At 40.5% G+C, this 22418-nt stretch overlaps 1 protein-coding gene and 1 non-coding gene across 4 annotated transcripts; one reads left to right on the top strand and one right to left on the bottom strand.

Annotated features, from left to right (window-relative positions):
- The first annotated feature begins 575 nt into the window (after positions 1-575).
- Positions 576-22146, top strand: vash2 (vasohibin 2). 3 transcript variants are annotated; one of them, XM_032585639.1, is made up of 9 exons: positions 576-850; positions 2203-2598; positions 10138-10226; positions 10412-10468; positions 10626-10700; positions 14945-15182; positions 15264-15407; positions 17678-17796; positions 19190-22146. In XM_032585639.1, the coding sequence occupies exons 2-9, from the start codon at positions 2287-2289 to the stop codon at positions 19257-19259; spliced, it is 1104 nt and encodes a 367-aa protein (XP_032441530.1). In that variant the 5' UTR covers positions 576-850; positions 2203-2286; the 3' UTR covers positions 19260-22146. The 3 variants fall into 3 exon arrangements, with proteins under 3 accessions (XP_032441530.1, XP_032441528.1, XP_032441529.1); XM_032585637.1 differs by having other exon boundaries at positions 576-902; XM_032585638.1 differs by lacking the exon at positions 576-850 and adding an exon at positions 1041-1293.
- trnat-ugu (transfer RNA threonine (anticodon UGU)) lies at positions 12570-12642 on the bottom strand. Its single transcript has one exon. It is a non-coding gene; the product is annotated as a tRNA-Thr (tRNA).
- Positions 22147-22418: the final 272 nt, after the last annotated feature.

The raw sequence follows: 22418 nt of genomic DNA, 5'->3' as shown, positions 1-22418 counted from the left end.
TCTTGTGTGACTGTACAGGACTTTTTGTCCAACAGGGGGAGATGTGGGTCAGGTTATGACTGTCAAAATAGTTCCCCACTATTTGCAGTTATTGCTAAAGTAATCAATATAAAATGATAAATCAAACCTGCATGTTTTTGTCATGAAATACTTGAAAATAGAAAAAAGAATAAGGACTCTGTAAGATTTTGTCTGTGCATATCTTTTTCCTTTTGTCTTGACCCAGCCTTCAAATATGCATATATCTCTCTCTCTCTCTGTATGTGCGTGTGTGTGTGTGTGTGTGTGTGGGGGGGGGGGGGGGGGGGGGGGGCGTGTGTGTGTGTGTGTGGACGGTGCAGTGTTTTTTTTAAATTTTCATAATAATCAGGTTAATTTATGCGAACAGAATGACAATAACCTCCTAATGCAAAATCAACAGTTACAATCCAGGAGTAAAAAAAAATACATTTGTTGCAGATTTATCACTTGTTCACAAAATCAACCAATCAGAGTATCTCATCAGTTCCAAATTTGGTAAACGACCATGTAAGTCCCGCCCCTCTTTGTTAGCTCAACCAATTAGAATCCGCCTAGCTTTGGCAAATGCAGGGTATTCGAGAAGCAGAAGAAATCGCCAGGTATCCGCCAGAGGAGCTGCGTTATCTCCAGTGATTTAATCATGTGACGGGCTTATTAAGACTTTTATCATGATGAAATCAAATTTCCCGAATAGACAGCGGATACCGAGGCGATTTAAAGCCTGCTAACGGAAGGCAATGCACAGAGGAGGAGGTTACCCAGGACTGGGCTGGTGGAAGGCAGCGGCCCCTGCAGTGTACTGAGACCAAAGATAGAAGAGCGCCGTCAAGTAAGGAGCGGAACCAACTGAACTTCTGGATGAGAATTTCAGAATAAAAGAGGTACATTGCTTAACCTTAGGCATTGTGGATAATAATTTAGATGTTTATTTATAACCTCATGTGATGTGTCCTACAACTTATTTGCGAGCGAGCTATAAACAATTTTACGTCATGACTAGAAAATAAATCCCTCCGAGATTTTATTTTGGAAGTAAACGTACCGGAATTCCATTTAAAAGACCGTTACTGCGTGGAAGCTTGACAACTTCAAAAAAGGTTGAAGTTACAAAGCCTCGGTCCAAAACAAGACTTTCCAGCCTGGAGTGGACACGGTCGCCTTTTTTATGAATGGAACCCACCTCCTCTTAAAGAGGGTTTATTTTAGTAAAAATGTATTTTAGAGCTTGGAGGCCGTCGACGGTGTGAAGTCGGAGCCCTTTTCGAAAGAACGGTAGGCTTGGATTAATAACGGTTGGAATATTTCCGCGGATACGGTTCAAGTAAGAAGGAAAAAACTGTTGCAGAAATTAACTTTTCTGTATTTTTGTTATCGTACAGCTTAGCAATGTATGCATTTTCTGTCGTTAAGTCAATTTAGTTGCAGTTTCTGTTACTGAAATAATATATACATGCATATTTAGTCGTATTTATATAGAGAAAACTCCTCTTAAAACGTTGGTTTTAATATAATTCAGTTTATGGCTTTTAGAATGTTATTTTGTCACCAAAATTGTTTTTAATAACAGTTATCATTAAATATTAATTAGACTACCGTGTATTGGTCAGTTGTTGCTGTCAGAAATAATTTTGCCTTCTAAATGTATTTAAGAAGTTTTTTGTTTTATGAGCGGTAATGCTGTGTTTCTTCTAAATAACTCCACATAGCACAGGTCTTTGAGCTTCAGACTGAATTGAAAATACCAGCAAAATCCCTCAGAAACTCAACTGAATCTTTTTAGATGACTGGCCAGAAAACATTTCAAATCCACTTTAAAAAGTGAAGGTATTACATACGGTGTGAAACATTTTAAGCATTTACTTCAGCATTGAAAGCACATAATTAGGTTTTTCAGAACATTATGATATTATAAAACCCAATGAAATGTAATTTTTTTATTTTATTTAGTAATGTTATGTTACGACCAAGGAGGCAAATCCATCTACTTTACTTTTACTGGCAGTATGGTTAGAAAGCCGGGCAGAGAGATGTTGGAGTAGGGGATATGGTGGATATTGCCCATTATGATGGATCAGCATGGGTCTTATTCTTACTTTGGGTTTCATAAACTTCACCAAGATATATGTAGATTATATTCCAGATATGTTCCCCTAATCTCTTATGCTTTTGCTCTCTCATCAGGTCTGCCTTCACTATGCCAGTATGGACTGTCTGAACGGCAGCAGGAAGCGGCTGTAGCTGGCTGAGAATCGGCTACTGGGACCGATGACGGGACCCAACTCCCCGAGCCGGACCGGCACCTCATCGGCCAAGTTCAGCAGGCGCGGCCGCTCCAAGAGCACCAGTGCACACTGCCTGCTCCACTACGGCGCTGGGGAGGAGACCGCTGCCTGCCCCCCCAGTAACTCCCCCGAGGAGGAAGAGAAGAAGGAAGGAGGGGTTCTCTTCTACGTTAATCGGAACGGTTTCCCCATCGAGAGCGTCACCTGGGAGAGGATGTGGGGCCATGTGGCCGCCGTCCACCCCGAGGGCCAGGAGATGGTGGACCGGATACGGAATGCTGCAAACCTGCCAAAAGTAAGCCATCTGCGTTCTGTTCATGATTTATTCCCCTGAGGAAAAACACTGCTAATCAGAAACCTCATGATTTGGAGTTCTGCTTATTCTAAATTTGCTACTGTTTTTTTTGCTGCAAAACATAACCCCAGTTTTTAGTTGTTATATAAAAAATGAATAGGATGACCTTCAATTTTCTTTCTTTTAAGGCACATTTGTTGTCATTATCAAAGCATCTATTCTGGATGAGTCTGTGTCACATGACAGCACTGAGGTGTTCAGCATTTACTGAACTGCCTTCTTTAGTAAAAAGCTCTTTATGAAGATGTTCTCCATGCAGCACCCTGGGGATGTTGTGACTGTTCTATGAGGAAATCAGAAGGTTTTCTGGCACTTTTCATTTCCCGATCCACCGTGTTCCATAACAGGCCAAGGTTGAAGGCTTAAAAGGATCAAACAGAGCCGCTTTGCTGAAATACTTGCTCTGTCCTGTTCTCACAGCCTGAACCAACCACAGACATTTAACAGAAAATAGTTCAGCTTTGTTTGCTTCCTCCGACACTTCAATATGTGAGGTTTTCCTGCCTCAGTAACAGCTTCCACAAAGTTATAGCTGTGACCTGGTTGCACTTAGTTATATTCACTAATCATAAAAAGGCAGGATTTCTGAGTTTGGTCAACAGCAGGTTTCTCAGTGCGTCTCTCATTCAGATCAGTCTGAAACATAGGATTTGGTTTCAGTTAGCATATAAGATGCAGGTCTGCATCACATGACCTCTCCTGCCGCTCCACCGTGTTTCTTCTCTCCTCCTGCTGTGAATTCTCAGCGACTTGTGAGGAATTTCTCTTGGCTTTGTGAGTCAGGGTTTCTGATGCTGCTGGAGATGGTTGTGCTTGTGTTCACAGCTGGGTGCTTTTAATGATAACGACGACCCGGTCTGCCACACAGTTTCACTACTGCATGGTCTGAGGAGTACTCGCACAGTTATTCCTCATATTACCATGACAACAAGCGTGCTAAACTGGAGCACCATGCCTGTCAGGTGGCATTAGTTGTTGTCTCAGTGTGATTCTGTGTCACACATGCAGACTTACTGTAGCATGGCAGCAGGATTGAGAAGGCTGCACACATTCGTCATTCTACTGCTGAAATATTACATCAGTCCAGTTAAAGTTTATTTATACAAGTTCCTGTTGATTTGGAAAATTAATTATTCAAAATTAAATAAGTTGAATATCCTTTACATATCTAACTGTTAGGGATCGGTTTGCAAATTTATGAAAATAAAATGTACACTCTACTTTTTTTATTGTCATTACCAGTGGTAAGGACTGCTGATAAAAAGTTAGTTACGCTTATTAGTTCCACAAATGCTAAAGTGCTATATCAACAAGGTACGTAGGGAACGCTAATGCTAACATTCTAGATTCAACCCTCTTGATAACAACCTACAACATGATTTACTGCCCTCAGCTGGCTGGAATGTGTCATTACACACCTTGATAGATCTTTCTCTCATAGTCTCAGTTTTCCAGGTGTTGAGTTTTGCTAACTCTGCTGCTCATTTTCCCTAACTGACCACAGTAGAGCTTCATGTCGGAAATCATTGGACATCAGTAGATTTTAATCTGTTTACAGGCTGTCATTTTACAGTGATGCATTCTGGGTACAGAATAAATGTTTTCAAAGTTAGCAAAAGCTCTAAGCTAGAAATGAGCAAAGAGTAAGTGTGCCACCACTGGTCATTACTAGTTACATTACTTCTTGAATGAATTCATGAATTCATTCATGAACATGAATTTATGTTAACTTCATACCACTATATTTAGTCCACTATAATTATTTCAAATATTTCTTTTGTCTTTATTATACATTCTCATATTTTTAAACAAAGTTTAGTTTTCTTCTTATTGCTGTTTGTCTGCTGTGGATTCAAACTGCAAATCTTCTGAATGGAGAAAACCAAAACTCTGCCTTCATGATATTCGTATTATGTCTGTCTACCCCTCATGTACCAAAACAGCCCAGGTTTCTTCATAGTTTCCCATCAGTAATTATCCTGAATGCGTGTTGTTTTCCTGAGAGAGGAGGGAATCTGGTTGTTGTTGTTTCACTCCACTAATTACCCATGTGGTCATTAGTGACCCGGTTGACTGGCGGTACCAAACTCCCAGACTGTGTGATAAGCTGCAGGAGGAATGTGGACAAAGTTTAACAAATGGTTCCTGTTGCACTTTTTATTTAATTCATCAGACAGTAACAATGTTATTTTTTACAAATACACAAATGTTTTTTCTATAGAAGATTTTTATTTGAAACTTTCAGTACATCAGAGATTTCCTACCATTATCTCTGTAAATTGGGCCTGACCGCCACTCTGTTGCTGGCAGTGAGAGCATTTAGTGTTGGAGGTGGGAAACAGCTGTACAGCGTCTGGCTGTACGGTGAACAATGGAGGTGTCAGTTGGTTTGTTAATGTGCAGCTTGACTCCACTCTGCTGTTGGTGTCGATTTGTGTGTGTGAAGTGTAAAAGCAGATGGGCTGATTTTCACCTTCAGGCAAAGAGGAAAAAGGGAGAATAAAGGGATGGCTCTCCTTTTAGGACAATGACATGTACTGAAGAAAATGTTTTTAAAAGAAGCTGCATTAGATTTCTTTCAGGCTTGTCAGTTAAAAATTTAAGCAAAAAGAAAGTTGGTAAAACTGTTCCCACTGGTCGACTGTTAAAATGGCCTCCAGTAGGAAGGGTTTTCCTGATTTTCCTGTGTTTTGGTCGCCGACCCGCCGCCTCTCTCCGTCCCTGCAGGACCAGTTTGCAGTCTTGGCACAGCAGCTGAGTAATCCCTCAAATACGATCTGGGTAGTGGATAATCTCTGGATACCAACTGGACTGCATGAAGGGAAACTAATTTCACTGGATCTGTTTAGTATTACTGCAGTATTTAGTGCAGTAAGGTTTATGTAGTACCAAAACATAAACCTTTAAGTAAAGAGCTGGAGCTTACATCTTTAAAATATATGGGATTTATTCTAAAAATCTAAACTATTTCATGAAATACTTTATCTTTTCACCTGAATATGTTCAAAACATTTTATAGACAAAGTACTAAAAACAACTGCTGCTTTCTTATTGTTTTGGGGGGGGGGGGGGGGGGTTGCAGAAAAGTTTAATGCACAGTAAATGTTAATAATATTTAGGTTCATGCAAACTTAACCTTATTTTAAAGAAATTCAGCAAAATCATTAAAAAGGGGGGAAAGGTTGAAGCAGTGGTTGGATGCCCCAAAATAGGAATACTGTTGGATATTCAGAAATGAAACCTGCGTTGCTTCATATTTCAGGTTATAAATATTTAATTACAATCATCCGGTCCAGAAAATTCTCCTTTGGCCCATGTTTAACCTCCAGCCATGTTGGCCTGGTTTTACATGTTAAAGCAGATTCTTCCAGTTCTCTTGTGCGTTGTTGAATGAGACGATGCAACTTTCAATAACTTTTAACTGTACTTAAACGACTTCAGCTGTCTGATGAATATGTCTTACACACACGCGCGCACACCCCCACACACACACACCTGGCGTTCCTGGGGAAATCCCACCCTGAAGACATCTTGGCAGCAGGAAACCTGACCTGTCCATGTCTCTCCCTCCTTTAGTTGTCTTGAATCTTTAATGCTCACACAGCAAATGTGTTTTAGATGGCAGTGAGTGTCAGCTGTCCACACTGTTATTTACAGCTAATGGAAGTGGGTTTTTTTTAGTTTTTTTTAATAATGAGAGAGAAGATTTCTAAAGGTACCAGAGAAAATGAACTGTGCTCAAACGAGAGGATGTAGTTTTCCTGCTTTCTACACGACCTCAGGAACAGCACAACCTTCTGGTTTCATTCAGATTCATTTACTCTTCTCATCAGAAGTGTTGATCTTCTTTCATTAAATGATTTAATTTATTTTTGATTATTTAATTTCTGCTGGTGATGAACTCTAAAAGCAGGAATATCATTTTTTTTACTTTTCTTTCTCTTGTTTGGTGGTAGATGTTCATCAGATCTGAGACATTCTAGATTTCCCTTCATTTTCTTTTGTCATATCTTCACTCAGTGCGGCTAGTTTTGGTGCAAGGTGTTTTTCTTTCTGCTTCGTTTTTTATGTGTTCATGTTGTTAGATGTTTAACCTGAGCTCACTTGTTCTGACTTTATTATTTTTCTATAATAAAGTAAAACTACTTTCTGTTTTATACCTCAGCATTTTTGCTTTAGAGGGATTTTCTTACTGTTAGAAACTGTCTGTTCTTTTCAAGGTGAGAGGATGATGAAGCTGATTTGAGGTTAGCTGAGCTGAGGAGACTTTGTCTTTTATCATCCAGTTTTGTCTGGTAGGAAATGTGGATGTTCTCTAACTGAAGAGGATCATCTTCAGCTTTGCTGTTCTACCAACTTTAGGGACTCGCAGTTCCTTTGATCCATACTTGTCAAAATTCAGATTATTTTCTGCTGAATCTTGTTACAAATAACTGCATGAAAAACTGGACTTTATTATCTGCCCTGAATGTTTTTGCAGTTTTCTGTTTACTGTCACAGCTTCTTATCTTAGAAAGGATCCTACATCTGAGATGCATCAATCAAATATTAATATCTGTATCGGTCCGATATTGAAAAAAATTCTAGGTCGGATATGAGTGGCAATGTGCCTGATTCATAAGGGCAGATCTATTCAGTCTAATTCTACGCTTTGTGCCTGGAGCTATGTCATGCTTTATCATTTATTTTGCATTATATTTAAAATTCCTCATTGCAGTTTCTGAATCATTTTAAGGGTTCAAATGTTTCAGTTTATTTTTACGTGCTTAACCAAGTTAGCCAACATATTTTTGTCACTTTTAGTTTCTTTATTATTTATTTTACATTGTCTGTTATGGTCCTAATTGCACTGACTGAACAAATTAAAGTTCTGTTGTTTTTACATGTTTGATCAAACTTGTGAAGACGTTAGTGTATTTAAGTGTGCTGTATTGGTGCAGAGTTATTAAATAAACTTGTAATTCAGCACATTTATGTCTATGTTTAAAAAAAATGTTTTTATTCTAGTTTATCTAGACAACTTTTTAAGCACAGTTGACTCATTTGTTTTCCTGCATTGCCATAATGCACCTCCACTTCAGAATCGATCGGCTTGGAGTATGATGGACTGTAGGTGCTATTTGGACCTGTTCCAGGTTGTCTTCTACAAAAATAACGTTGACGTTAAGTCACATTGAGTTTGTAGATACAGCTAGCATGAAACGTTTTATTTACAGTTCCCAGATGTCTGCTCAGCCCGTGTAGAGCTGGAGAGAGGGAGGAACAGGAGACAGGATGTCACAGCAGAGGGTGGACATGTGGGGGAGGAGATGGAAGCCAAACCAGAGAAGGAAATCAGTAGAGAAGGTTTGAGGTAATAACAGAGAAGTTAGATGAAGGGTGGACAAGAAACCAGAGGAGGAGGTTCCAGATGGGCTGAGCAGACAGATTAATTACCAGGATAAACTGGCTGTGAATCGATGCTCATTCTGCTCTCACATTACGGCTTCTCACTCCTCTGAATATAATGTAATGAACAACAAGAGATAAAAAAAAATAATGAACACTTTTAACATGAGAAAGATGGCTGTCGTTACTGTAAGTGAGGATAAAGAACAGCTCTGTTGTTGAACCCTCTGAGCCTCAGCGTGTCAGCCTGCCCAGCCAGTGAGGAGGTTTGACTGCTGAGGGGATTTCACTTCCAGATTATGTGGCTGTTAAAAAGCACGATATGCTGCTGCTGGCCGGCAGACGAGATGAATGGCCAGTTGGCAGATCGTCTTCCTCTGAGCTGCTGACTGACGGATTGCCTGATTAGTCTGTCTGTTTTCAGGCTAATCGTCTACTTGCCTGTAGTAAATTAGCAGTTAAGTGGCTAAATAACTGCTGTGCATGATTCAGGGAGCTGTTATCGTACAAAAGTGTTTTACCCAGTAAGGATGCAGTCATTGTGGTGTAGTCCCACTATCTCCCCCTTCCATTCTCTGTTCCTGCCTGAAATAGAAAGCAGGAAGAAACAGGAAGTGATAGTTCTGGTGCTCATGGTTCACTCTTCCGTTTTGCACGCACAAGCCCAGCTTTTACTGAGTTTGAGACTCACAGGAAACGTCAGTCTGTGTTTCAGCCTGAGTCACTCTGCTAAAATATCTATGACCTCTAAACGTGTGACCGCTGAGAAGAGGTTCCTGTTGAGGTGAACCAGCTGCAGAATCAGCAGTGATCTTTATCTCTGGAACATGTTGCTTCAAAGCAGTGTGGATTTCCTGTTGGAGTCGGATCGGCCACAAAACACCCAGACTTCTCCTTTTTACTCGGCTGTGGAAAGAACAACTGTGATGTGAATTTATACCAAAGAACTCACATAAACTAGTGAAAAGTTTTTAACAACCTGTTCCTTACTGTTGAGTCCGGGTGCCGTTATTCTTATGCTTGCAGACTTTGGTTTTACTAGACTACAGTGTGCAGCTTCAGCTCCACTTCCCCATGGAGTCCCTCAAGGGTCCATCCTGGGCCCTGTTCTGTTGTTGTTGTATATGTCCCATTTAGGGTCAGTTATTACCAAACACAGTCCTTAAGTGCTGAGATGATGTGAAAGGAATTTAAAGTACGTAGCTTGAATGTGGGTTCACTTCTCTGCTTGCTGGTTCTGCTAAAAACCACAACTTGGATGCAAACGTTTGACCATCTTAGAGCATTTTTAGCTTCGCTCTGTTTGGGTCCCCATCGTAAGATTTCATCGGTTGTTTCTGAAACTCTGCATGGGCCCTGGTTATCTGAATGAATCCCACCGTTCTTCATCAGCAGCACTCAGGTCTAATGACCAGATGGAAATCCATCAAGCCAAACTGAAAAGCAGGACTGGAGCGGTTTACTGTTGCTAATGAAGAACACTCACACATTAGACAGCTTTATAAACCTCCTAAAACCCAACTTTGCTCTTTCCCTTTCAGTTCTTGTGGTGCTTTGACATTCTGAGGTAACCTTATTCTGTAGTACTCCGATGTTGTTTTGTTACTCATTCTGCTGCAAGTTGGCTCAATTTTGACGCGCAAGACGTAACCGGTAAAATCCGGTTTAGGATTTTCAAAATAAAAGATCCGGAAGTAGTTCATTATTTCTTGCGCGGCCCGGTACCAATTGGTCCGCGGCCCGGTGGTTGGGGACCACTGATATAAACCATTTAATTTGCATCTAATCTCTTCTCTCTTTGTATTGTTTTTATGTTTTTCTTTGTCAGATTTTTGTTCAGCACTGACGTCCAATTAGTGCAATTTTCTGTGATTTATAAAAAAACTGTCAATGACATAAACGTGTTTGGCAAATTAAAGAAGAGTCCTGGTTAGAGTTGTATGATCTGACTGGTTCTGATGACGCAGGCAGATTGTTTTCTGATGGACTGAAGGACTAAAACATCGTTTTGATGCTCTGAAAGTTTCCAGATCTTAATCTACTGTAAGCATTTAACGATGTTTGTTTTTTTGTTGTTTTTTTTTTTCCCAGAATGCTGTTCCCTCCATTCCAACCTTCAAGCCATCCATGTCAGCCCCTGATTGGCTGGTGGCCGTCCAGAACTACATGAAGGCTCTGCAGTATCCTTAAACACATTTAATCATCCTAAACAGCAGATGTTATAAACAGAGCCCCGCATTTCAGGTTAAGTTTCTAAACTAAATGGATTAGTCAGATACTAATGTTGCTGACAAAAGTGGTACTGCAGACAAAAGCACATTGTGAAAGTGTTTAAAAGCCCTGTTGCCCTTAACGTTTGTGTTAGGTACAACCACACTGGAACCCAGTTCTTTGAGATCAAGAAGAGCCGCCCGCTGTGTGGGTGAGTGGATGTTGTAAAAATACCGTTAAATGTTTAGAGATGAACATAATTCGGCATCATGAGTTCCCCATAAAGCCCTGGAGCCTCTCCTCCTGTTTGCTCTTCATGTGTTTTTCTTCTCGCTGTTCATGCGTCTCTGCCCGTCCCTCCTCTGCAGGTTGATGGAAACAGCGAGGGAGATGATCAGGGAGTCTCTACCAATCAAATGCCTGGAAGCCGTCATCCTGGGAGTGTATCCTATAAGCTCTACACTGTTGCTCTGCTGTGTCTGAGTAAAAAAATAAATCAATCAAACTTTCACCTCTAAAGTACTAATGCCCCAAAACATCAACCCCCTCTCTCGCTCTGTGGTGTTGCCTGGCAACAGGAACACTTCAAAGTTTCTTCCCCCTTGGCTCGCTCTCACAGCTTAGCATCATCCTGAGAGCTCCAGTTCGAGGTCAGCTGTGTCATTTTCAGGAGCTTTGGCTTCTAATGTGGCGTCCATGTTTCCCCCAACTGTTCTTATCTGACTGGTTTTACTTTTAGATGTTGAAATTATTGTCTGAATCAGTCTCAGTAGAACATGGATTCAGGTTCTGTATTGCCTGGATTTGATCCTGAACCTTTCTGGTCTCCAACCAGTCTGCACTTACATGTCAGCAGAAGACCTTCTTTAATTCTTTATTTGGTTGGTAATTATGAAAAATAGGGTAATTTTCTGCCCTGTTTGGATTTCTACCTGTTTCTAGACGAATCTTATTTGATTTGTAATAGAATCAATGATTCAATTATTTACCGTTGGAAATCTTAAATAATTTACACACAAAGATTTTTAAAGTCTCTGCTGCTTAATAACAGCTTAAAGCTATTTTAATCACAGATTACTTCAATGTTACTTTTTAATGCTAAATGTGTGGATGGAACATCTGTTGTGCTCAGTAGGACTGAAACAACCAATTTAATTAATTGTGACGAATCAATTATTGAAATAATTGTCAACTAATTTAGTAATTGATCAATCTTTAGTGCTCAAAAAAGGGTGTTTGCTGAAAGAACACCATAGAGCAATAACTAAATCAAAACTGTCCAAAACATTTTTACATTTTGCTGTTAAGATAAAAAAAAAAAGCTTTGTTTGTAAATGTATTTTTGCAAAGTGGAATAATTTTCACTTTACTTGGTTCTGATTCTGTAAAAAAATCTCAGTTTTAGCACCTTTTGCTGTTACCGTACTTTCCAGTTTATGAGGCCCACTTTTTGTCACAGTTTTCTGCTCCTGGTCAACAGATCAGCCTGACACAGTATTGATGTTCAGTTGAGCAGAAAAAACTGAGCTTTTCACATGTTAATGTGTATTTTTAGCTGCAGATGCAGCTTTTCCTACAAATGATCAAGTATTCACTAAAAGAATGCTGTTGTTGCATTTTATGCAATTGCAAATTTATTTTCTTTATTAAAGAGAAATGTAATTATTTGCATCTTTTAATGCGTTTCTAATATTGTATATAAAGGCTTAAATGGATTAATGGAAAATCTGCAGGATGTGCTAAATATTTTTTATCTGATCAATCAGAATGATTAATTACTAAAACCTTTGTTATTGGCAGCCCCAGTGCTCAGCCTCTTCTTTAAATCCACACATACTGCCAGTAGGACACAGTCCTCAGTGATTGTCTCTGGTATGCTGGCTCATTGGCTCTGCTTGCTGCATCCAAACAGATGGTGTGTGAGGATTTTGGCAAATGGTGGGATGCGTTCAAGGTCACCATCGGTGTCGGCCTGAATTCCCCTGAACATGTTTTAATGAAACCTGTAAAGGTTTGGTGAAATTTGCGGTGACGTTGGTCTATCAGGAGGACAAACGTCTCTCAGGATAAATGCTTCCAGTGTTGATCCTGCAGGCTGTCATGGCGACTCTGTCACGCTGGCAGCTGACAGTGACTATAATGAAGGGTGGCTTTGGTCTGCAAGCAGCAGGTGATGAAGCTGGAAGGACGAGCAAAACAGCAAAACGGCAAATATTCAGAGGGCATGACTGGGAAAGAGGTCGGCAAGTTCATAGTTTAACATACATCATCTAAAAAGAATAAAGTTTTACTGTTGAGGGAAAAGGAAGTTCAGGCCCCAGCGAGATTTGAACTCGCGACCCCTGGTTTACAAGACCAGTGCTCTAACCACTGAGCTATAGGGCCTCACCTGAGAGCGCAGGCCGATCAGAGGACATTTCAATGACAACCTTGGAATGGTGACACACCCTCACTCAGTGCCATGGCGACACACCCTGCCTCAGCGTCACGGCAACACACCAGGCCAACCAGTCGGCTCCTCCCTCACCTGGATTCCTCAGCTCATCAGCACAAATTCGGTACAAGAACGCTGAGTACGCTATTATTAAACTGGATCTACATAGCTTTATTTACAGGTTATGTCTCTAAACATTAAAATAACAGAGTTTCTATAGCTTTTATTTGAAATAAATAACTTGCATGATGATAAAATCAGCTCCTGCAGCGAGTTGTAGGAAGAAGAACATCTGTTGTAGCTTGTGGCATTTGGTCCTGTCAGTTCGGCTGCATTCGTGTTGACAGCGATCCGAGGTTCCTCCAGGATCCACAGGGTTCATTCTGGGCCGCAGCGGCTCTGTGGGTGTGTGTGTGTGTGTGTGTGTGTGTGTGTCTGGTTCATATGTCTTGTTGCGTTAGCGGTCACAGATAAGACATGCAGGCCACAGCAGCGGTGCAGCTCAGCTTGAATCTCAGTATTTATTGTGGTTGGAGGTGAGGAATCACAACATGGAGGCTGTTTAGTTTGTATTTGTATTGAGTTATAAATAATGAAAGACTCTTTGTCATCTTCAGCCACAAAGCTCCCCGTTTACCGTCAGCCGTTCCCAGAGCTGCTATTCAGCCTCAGGTTTGTTTGGAAATACTGGATTCTTTGACTAAAAGACTGGAGGAGATGGCCTCTCCTGCTGTTTCATCCTTTTTATTTCAACCTTTTCTTAGAGAGAAACCAGAGTCTGAACGAGACGTGGAACATAAACCAAAGTATCTGAGGATGTGACCTGAACTCAGCCATTAAATAGAACTGATCTGGGCTCAGACTCTGAGGTTTTCCTGTTATCAGGTCTCTGCTTGTGCTCTAACTGAGATCAGGAAGCTTTCTTTAGTTCTGCTCTGCTCTGTGTCTGTCTGGAGAGCTGTAAAGCTTAATTACATCCTGTGTATCATGCAGAATACAGAAAACATTCAACATCTTCTACACTCAAGATGCAGAAACAAGTAAAGGTTTGCTCTGATCATGATGGAGGGGTTGGAATTTGCGGGGTCACAGTTTTAAAACTTTTAGGTTGAGTTGTTTTTTTTAAATTTAGCTCCATGACTCCGTCTGTGTGTGTGTGTGTGTGTGTGTATTGCTTACAGTAACGAGGACAAGGACACAGATGTGAGGTTGGTCCAGTTTTCTGGAAGGTCTTATAAATATTGAAGCACCCTAACTGATGAAAGCTTTGACCAATCATAAGCCTTCATGGTCTAAACCAAGCAGTTGATTGGCTACCAGTTGGTCCAGATTCCTTTGAGTCTGTTGGTACGGTTAGAGCTGAGCTGCTGTTTGTCTTATTGCTGTATCTATTTCTCTTCATCATTAAATTATTATGGTACAAAGTTGTATGCTTAGTTTCAGAATGATGGACTTTATTTGTGCTCAGATGTTGGAAATTCACAAGCATTTTTAAAACAGAAATGTGAACTTAATCAGAAGTATGTTTAAACTTGCTTGTAGGTTGTTATTTTCTAAGAGTTGTTTTTAATCTGACAACGAGCCTCATTGGGTCACATCTTCTGATTTACTGATTATGACTGAGCATGATTGTATTTCAGAACTTGTTTCTTTAGTTGAGAACAATTAAATATGATGAAACTCATCATTATCTGTTCATACAGCAACAACATCCAGCAGCACAGAAGTTAAATCTCTGCTTTTTCCTACATTCCCAACCTGAACACACTGCTTAACCTTAAGGCACTCTTTTTGATTGGGAAATCAGAAATTCCTACTTCTGAGAACAAACAGAACTCACCGTCACTAAAACCTTAATGTTTCTCATTTAGGAACGGCTGGAAGTCGAGTTTCTAGTTTTAGGTGCAGAAAAGGAGAAGATGGAAAATGTATGAAGGCTGACAGAGAAAAAGAAGGAAGTGAAGATCATGAGACATGTGTAATCAAATCATGTGTCAGTTGGTCCAAGAGTGTGTAGGTTGCAGGTTACGTGTTTAAACAGAATAAAACACGAGAGGTGGAGCTGGCTGAGCAGCTCTGGCTCTCTGACCTTCACTGTTTACACAGAGGCTCTTTATCCCATCAGAATGAAAGGAATTAACCACGGAGGAAGCTGCTTTGGTTCCAAACAAACACGTTCACTTCCAGGTTTCTGTCAGTGTGTGTGGATGATTCCTGCAGTCAAACGTTTCCTTAGCTGCCGCTGCTGCTCAGCTACCTGACCAACGGCCTCGCGTCTCTGGAGCGCTTCCCCATCAGCTTCAAGACCCAGTTTTTAGGTCACTGCTTCCACCACGTGGTTCTGGGCGTCTACTGCAACGGTCGCTACGGATCGCTGGGCATGAGCCGGCGCCCGGACCTGATGGACAAACCGCTGAGCCACCGGACGCTGGGCGAGCTGGTGGCCGAGTTCGAAAGCTCCTACAAGAGATACCAGCACACTCTGAAGAAGGTAGAGGAGGAAACCGTGGAGCTGAGCAGAGCCAGCGCAGCCTGGGGTCAGCTTCTAACCGCTTCTGTCCGTCTCTCCCAGGTGAAGATTGGCTTGTACGTGCCTCACGACCCCCATGTCTTTCAGCCAATCGAGTGGAAGTATTTGGTGCTGAACACGACCCGACTCGGAACTCAGGAGATGAGGAAGGATCTGGAGAAACATGGCCGAGACATGAGGATGAAGGTTTGTCTCATCAGCACACAGACAGATGAATTTTAATTCCTTCTGCAAAGGTTTTCACATTTTGTTGCATTAAAATAAAGAACATTGTTGTGTTTTATTGGGATTTCATCAGTCAGATTAACTCCAAGCAGCACCTAAAGTGGAGCAGATGGAAAATGATTCACAGTTCTCACTTCTTGTAATGAAGGCCAGAAACAGAACATCTGCATTTATACTGAGGTTATATGACACCAGATCAGCTGGGGGCTGAATAGATCTGCATGCCACACTTTCCAGGTTTTTATTTGAAAACTGACAAAACATTAAAAAAACATTTAGATATTCAGTCAGTATTATTGTTCAGAATAAATAAAAATTTATTCTAAATTAAAATCTTCAAAATAAACAAGTTTGTTCAGAAACTAAACCAGACAGAGCCCAGAATAAATCTGTTTGGATGGTCCACACAAAGTAAACAGGACTATGTGACACAGGGGCCCGGGGCCACACGGCAGGAAGACGTTGTGTCTGTTGGGATCTAATCATATGACAGCCACGACCTTTTCTGTTTTTCTTTGGAAACAAACTTTAGAATTACCTGCTTGTAGGAACATGTCTCTGTTTGTTCACTGACTTCATCTGGTTCTAATCTCCATACCGAAAATGAACGTTTGTAATTAAATTCAACCTTTAATATTATTTAGCTCCTTTCAGATGGAAAAGGAAATGTTTTTTGAGATCATGGATGAATGTTGCTTCCTTTGGTCTGAACGTGGGATATGACCAGTCAGGGATTATTTAGGTCGTGATGAGGAAGGAAGGAGCCGACAACCAGGCCGTGTGATGATAAATGATTCATGAGCCCAGTTGTGTTTTTAGATGTTTCTGTTTAACGTTTAAATCCCATGAAGAAGAACGGGAGTCTGACAGAGGCTGCTGGTGTCCAGTTAGATGATATGTAGGTCAGGGACTTGCAGCTGTCACACACACACACACTAATGGTGTCACACGTTAACACACAAACACACACCTGAGTCAGCTGTGCTGCAGACTGTATGAACTTATTAAGACAGGCTGAGGGTGTGTGTGTGTGTGTGTGTGTGTGTGAGAGACCAATCAGCAGACAGAACTGAGAACAGGCTGATTTTTACTGGAGTTAAATGTCAGGATTATAATCTGATTATAATCAGTTCATGGAGTTCAGAGATTCTATAGATTTTACTTCCAGTTTTTACTTGAACCTTAAAGGAGACGGAAAAGTATTTATATAGACATATGTTTGGTGGTTATAGAGTTGATATCAGCTCATTAAAAATGGTTCAGTCTGTCATCAGTTTGAACAAACAGCAGGTTCATCGGTTAGAAAACAACATAAACTTCATGTTGTCTCCGTCGTGTTCGGTGAGTTTCCTGTTGTTCCCTTTGCTCATTCTCTCCGCCTGTGGCTCTGCAGCAGCAGCAGCAGCAGCTGTTGATCATAGTTTCCTTTCTTTAAAATGCCAGGAGGTCAGCTCAGAGCTCCAACCAATCAGCTGCTGTTTTATTCATTCATTCATTCATTTTTCTAACGACATTCTCCAAGCTTTATAAAGCTTTGACCTTTTGACCCTAGCCTAGCCATATCTGATTTCTCTTTAAGACCAAACAACAACAACAGAGAAATATTTCTACATTCTGAATGTAAATCAATGAACTGAACTTAAAGTGCTTTTCCAATCATTTTTGACAACTCAAAGCTCCTTACACTACAGTCACATTCAACCAATGGATGAAATCATGAATGAAATGGAAATTCTAATATAAAACCTTTTCTCTCTGCATCACTGGAAATTTATAAAAATAAAATTAGTTAAGAACACGTCTAGTGCATCACTTTTATAAAACCGATTAAAGTTCTGATTGTGTTGTTAAATCTTTAGTCTGTTTATTTTAGCTACAGAAAAACTTTTTTTATTATGAACAATAAACATTTTTAACTTTAAAACAAAGTCAACATCATTCAGAATCTTTACTATCTTATATTAATGATTAGCATGGTTAACATTTCTATTACTGTATGCAGCTGGCATTTCTACATCCATCATGTTCCATAAGGTCGACCTCAGAAGGACAAACGGAGAACGTTCTCACTGTTCCTCTGTAGCAGAATAAATAGCTCTGCACTTCCTCTGAATTTATTTGAATATTTTAACTGGTACTGAAAATGTCTCCCTGTGAACTCTGGGTGTGTCTGCCAGCAAGGCGGAAAGTTTTTGTTTTAAAAATAATTATTATAAAACAAACTTTTCTAGATCCTGAAATCCTCCATCGCTCAGTCACCAATCAAGGAGCGCAGCCGAGGAAAGTCCTTATCGCCACGGCGACGGCCGGCCAGCCCTCAGCGACGGACAGCACACCGCAGAGACAAATCGTAAGTCATTGTTCCTGAAGCAGACAGAGTGTGTGGTTCAGATTTACTGAAGCTGAAGCAGCTTCGACTCTGAAGTGACTCAACCTGAGCAGGTAAACTGAAACACTGCTGTCTGCTGAGGTCAGCCAGGGGTCAGGCTGAGGTCAGCCAGGGGTCAGCCCATACTGCCTGTTAGGACCCTTAGAGATCAGACGTCTTTCTAGTTTCTGTGTGTGGCAGCTGAAGCAGCTCCAGCACTCAGGAGAGATCATCTCAAATTAGGAGACATGGACACACAGCTCAGCATCGTCGCTATGGAGACAAATCCAGAAACACTCGGCCACAAAATAACAATTTTCTGGTCTAAGATGAAGACTTTATGGCCAGTTTGAGCGGAAAGGTTTCTCTGTAGAAGGAAGAGAATGAGTGCTGAAAATCTGTTACTGCTGGGTTACTGTTAAGAACCGGGTGACTGGAGCGTGTTGGTCCCTCAGAGGGAGATGCTGAGCCTGTTTGTGAGTCGGGATGTAACAGAATCTGACCGGGTCGACAGCTGCAGCCCAGCGGCACCAGAATTAGTCACTGAGCTGCTGTTACCACGAGGCAAGGCGCCCTGACAGGACACTGTATACTGTAGCTGTTTACTGTAGCTGTTTACTGTACAGCGTTTTACTGTAGCTGTATATTGTAGCTGTATATCAATCCCAGTTCATTGTGTTTCTGATGATCACAACAAGATGAACAAGGAGTTAAAAATCAGGAGAAATGTCAACAAAGTCTGAATGACTTTAAGAAATGGGGAAAAAACTCGCGTATGAAAAATATATATTTTTTCCTGCTCATTAAATGCATCATAACTGAAAATCTGTTTGATTCATCAATACATCATAATCAGACCGTTCTCTAATATTTCATTTTGAGTTTAGTAAGAATCATTAAAGATTAGGGACATGTCAACAGATGTTTAAATGGTATTTTCTCTGTTCTTCTTCCCTTTTATGGCCATTTCTTTTATATTTGATTATTAAATTAAAACAAAGTTTAGAGAGAAGAGCTGCTGTGTTTTAGTCAGTAAAGTTAGATGAACAGAAATCTGTATCAACCAGTGAAACCTCAATCGGTACATCTAACATGTCCTGCCTGTAAGCTGCTGTTTCCTTCTGTGGGATGTGGAAATTTATGGAAAATGAAAAAAGAAACATAGTTTCCAAATTCATGATGAAAAAATGGCTCTAAAACATCACTAGCATTTTTAAAGTTTCTGGTTAGTCTGCAGTTTGGAAACAGACTTTTCTGCTGCACGGCATTACAAAGTGTCAGGGTGTTAAATTGCTAATGCCCGTTAGCTTGTTAGCAGTTAGCATCTCTGCTAGCAGTCACCTGGAGTTCAGCTTCTTCTTCTTCTCTCTTTTAGGCCGGCCCCAGTGGAGAGGAAACCTCTGGAGCTCAGCACCCTTAGTGACGGTTACCAGATCCGTATCTGACGAACCCCCCTGCCCTCTGACCCTGACCCGCCCCCTCTCAGCCTGGGGTCTACCTGCTGTCATCGCTGCCATGGACCAGGTCACTGCAACTGCGTCCGGCTCAAATCAGAAGTAAAGTAGTTTTGGACTGAATCTGGTAGCCATTCTTCATTCCTGACAGGAAGCTCGTCTAGGTCACTTCCTGTCATGTAGCTGAATGCCTGCCTCTGAGGCAGCAGTGACAGCTGAACCGTCTGGTTGGGGGCGGTCCTTTCTTAAAGGGGCGGGGTTTAAAGAAAAATCATGGCTGGATTTTAGAGTGTTTCATCATGAAAGATTCTCAGAACGGTTATCGGATTTAAAACGTCTCTCCAGGAGTTGGACCAAAAATTATACTAAACAAGTAAAACTCTGAATATAATGGAATTCAAAACCAACAGGAGTCCAAATAATCTGGCTAAACACACTTTGACATGCATTAATCACTGTAGGCAGGTTAGATTAGGAGAGCATGTTGGATCAATTATGCAAAAAGAACTAAAGAGTCAGAACAGAATAGAAAGAGGAGGAAGATGAAGCTGGAGAGATGGAAAGAGATTTATTATCAGAGCGCAGCAGCGTCCGTCTGCTGACACAAATCAGAAGATTTGACCTTTAAATGATTTAAGCTTCACTTTCTGCAAAGTTAAGAAGAAATTAGCTTTTTATGTTCAGAGCCGAATATTTTTCCCTCTAAAGGTTCTGCATGGGAAGGAGCTTCATCATCCTGATGGTGAAAAGGTCAAAGTTTATTTTCAAACCTTCCACCAACAGCTGGAAAGTGAACAGATTGAGGTTCAGAGGAACCAAACAGGAAGTGATGCGGTCAGCGCCGTTTGAAGATGTTTATGAATCCATAAAGTTTCATTTAAAGGTAGATCTCTGTAACGGAGGAGAGAGAGTTGATCCCAGAGAAACTCAGTACTGTTTGCACTGATTCACACACCTATGTGGGGGTGTGGGTGTGTGTGTGTGTGTGTGTGTGTAGGAGGGTCTGAACGGTCCAGTCAGGTCAAGTCTGGCCGGATGTTTGGGTTCTCCTGTCAATGCCTTCCACCAATCACAGCACAGAAGCTTGAATAGCAGTTTTATTTCATCAAAACGTTTTGATTCATGTTAACACGTTAGCATGTTAACATGCTAACATGCTAACATTACTTACATATCAGACCCAGATGTTAAAGTTCATTGAGGTCACATCAGGAAGTCACTTCCTTCACCAACAGATTCAAGTCTTACCTTAATAAACTAATGAAGTGGAGTTGACCTGTTTGACCTCAGAGTCTGACCCCAAATCAGTCCTAATGAACTGATCAGTTCTACGTAAGGAACTTGATATCTAGACTTTGACTAGTCCGCTTCTTTATTTCTTTTCGTCCATTCTGTTGATGGATGTGTTGCTGTGTTTGGGTCGTTGTCCTGCTGATGACCCGGTTCTGATCAAATGGGTTAAACTCCAGAACATTTAAGTCACATGGAAGGGTGTACTTAGTTTTTCTCATGACTGAACTGTTGATTAAAATTGATTATAATCGTTTTTTTCCCTTGACTTTATTAGCTCAACAAACTAGATTATATTTCAATTTGAAAAAAACCTCATCTTTCAAGATGTTTTAAGAATTAAACATGAAAATATTCATAAAACATTTATATACATATACATACATACTTTGTGTCTTGGTTACATAAATTGATCAATGTATGACTTTTCTTTGAATGTTTCACATCATGTTTTTCCATCAGAACCAGTGCATTTAGTTGCCAAAAGAAACATTTAAAGCTAAAAGCTATGCAGCAGCTGTTAGCAGAGACGAAACAAAAACCAAGTCTTCCTCAGTGACTGTTTCCTGTTTGAACAAACATTCTGATTCATTCTGAGCTTTTATGTCGGTGCTGTGAACAAACTGAGACGTTTCTGGTGTCGATCTGGGACTTTGTTAGCGTAAAGAAGCACACAGAAATGTTACATTTTGAAAAGTTTCGCGTCTTTTACTTTCCTGCGTGAAGCAGCTTCAAAAGAATCTGAATGTTTTCTTTTGTTTGACTCAAGTCTGTTTAGGATATTTGCTTTGATTGTACTCTGATTTTGAATGAAACGCTTTTGTTACAAAAGGAAACACTTTGTGGTTGCAGCGAGTGTTTCATCTGAAGCCTTCCAGTTGTTTAAGTGCTGATACCAACGTTTCGTCAGGAACTGATGCCAGCATAACAACAACCAGCTACATGCTGGAGGAGGACAGCTTGTTCCAGCTTTAAACCAGATCAACAGCTCTAACTCCTATTAACTAAAACATGAGACTGGTTGACCAAACAAAGATGCACAACTTCATGAAAAAAGATTCAAACTATCTCTTAGAGAAATCAAACTTAGAAATCATATCCAGCATTACCAGTGCCTCAGCAGTGTGTTAACAAATCAAATTTAAATCTGATTTTCTTTGTTTTGTTATGTTTTTCATTATGGGTGCAAAAAAATTTTTTACTTTAAATATTCTCTTGATGTTTGAACTTTAGCTTTGTTTTGGACTGAAGTAGTTTCTTCATGCCTGACTCTGGAGTCGGCCTTTAATAACGCTCCAGTTCGACGTGACGAAGCAGACATCTGCATGTGTGTGTACAACTCAAACCCTCCACCGCTTCTAAATATAATCAAACACCCATAAAGTCTGACGGACTGAACAGCTTTGAAAACGAGTTTTGTCGGTTTTTACCGAGTTTCCTGTGTCGTTTTGTACTCTGGAGATAAATAAGCAAAAATGTGAAACCTGGTAATTTATCATTGTTCCTCTCCTACTGTTACATCCACTGTTTTTATCTCCAAATGTAGCAGCATGTGTTGTTTTAATAAAAAATAAATCTATGTTTTTCAGCAGGAGTTCCTCATTTCTATGTAGAAGGTTTCGGAACATGTTCCTCTACTTCTGTTTATTTCAGCTTCTTTGTATCTTTTACAGATTTCATGAAATCCCTCTTCAAGTTTTCACTCACATTATGCTCAGTCTTTAGAAAAAATCCACTGGCTCAGCAACACTGAAGGTTCCTAAATCTAACCCTTCCAACACTATAACAGATCCTTTCTACCAACTCTAGTTATTAGAATGTAGTTACTATTGATGAGTCTATGAAGAAAAGGGCTACATC

This window comes from Xiphophorus hellerii, chromosome 15 (genome assembly GCF_003331165.1).
Source record: "Xiphophorus hellerii strain 12219 chromosome 15, Xiphophorus_hellerii-4.1, whole genome shotgun sequence".
NCBI classification, from domain to species: Eukaryota; Metazoa; Chordata; class Actinopteri; order Cyprinodontiformes; family Poeciliidae; genus Xiphophorus; species Xiphophorus hellerii.
The sequence above is the reverse complement of the archived record's forward strand: the minus strand, read 5'-3'. Positions and strand labels throughout refer to the sequence as shown.

Coding starts and splice junctions, on each gene's coding strand:
- vash2 (XM_032585639.1), top strand. CDS start 2,287: ATGACGGGACCCAACTCCCCGAGCCGGACCGGCACCTCATCGGCCAAG. Junction 2,599..10,137: donor ATGCTGCAAACCTGCCAAAA/GTAAGCCATCTG, acceptor TTTTTTTCCCAG/AATGCTGTTCCCTCCATTCC. Junction 17,797..19,189: donor GCACACCGCAGAGACAAATC/GTAAGTCATTGT, acceptor TCTCTCTTTTAG/GCCGGCCCCAGTGGAGAGGA.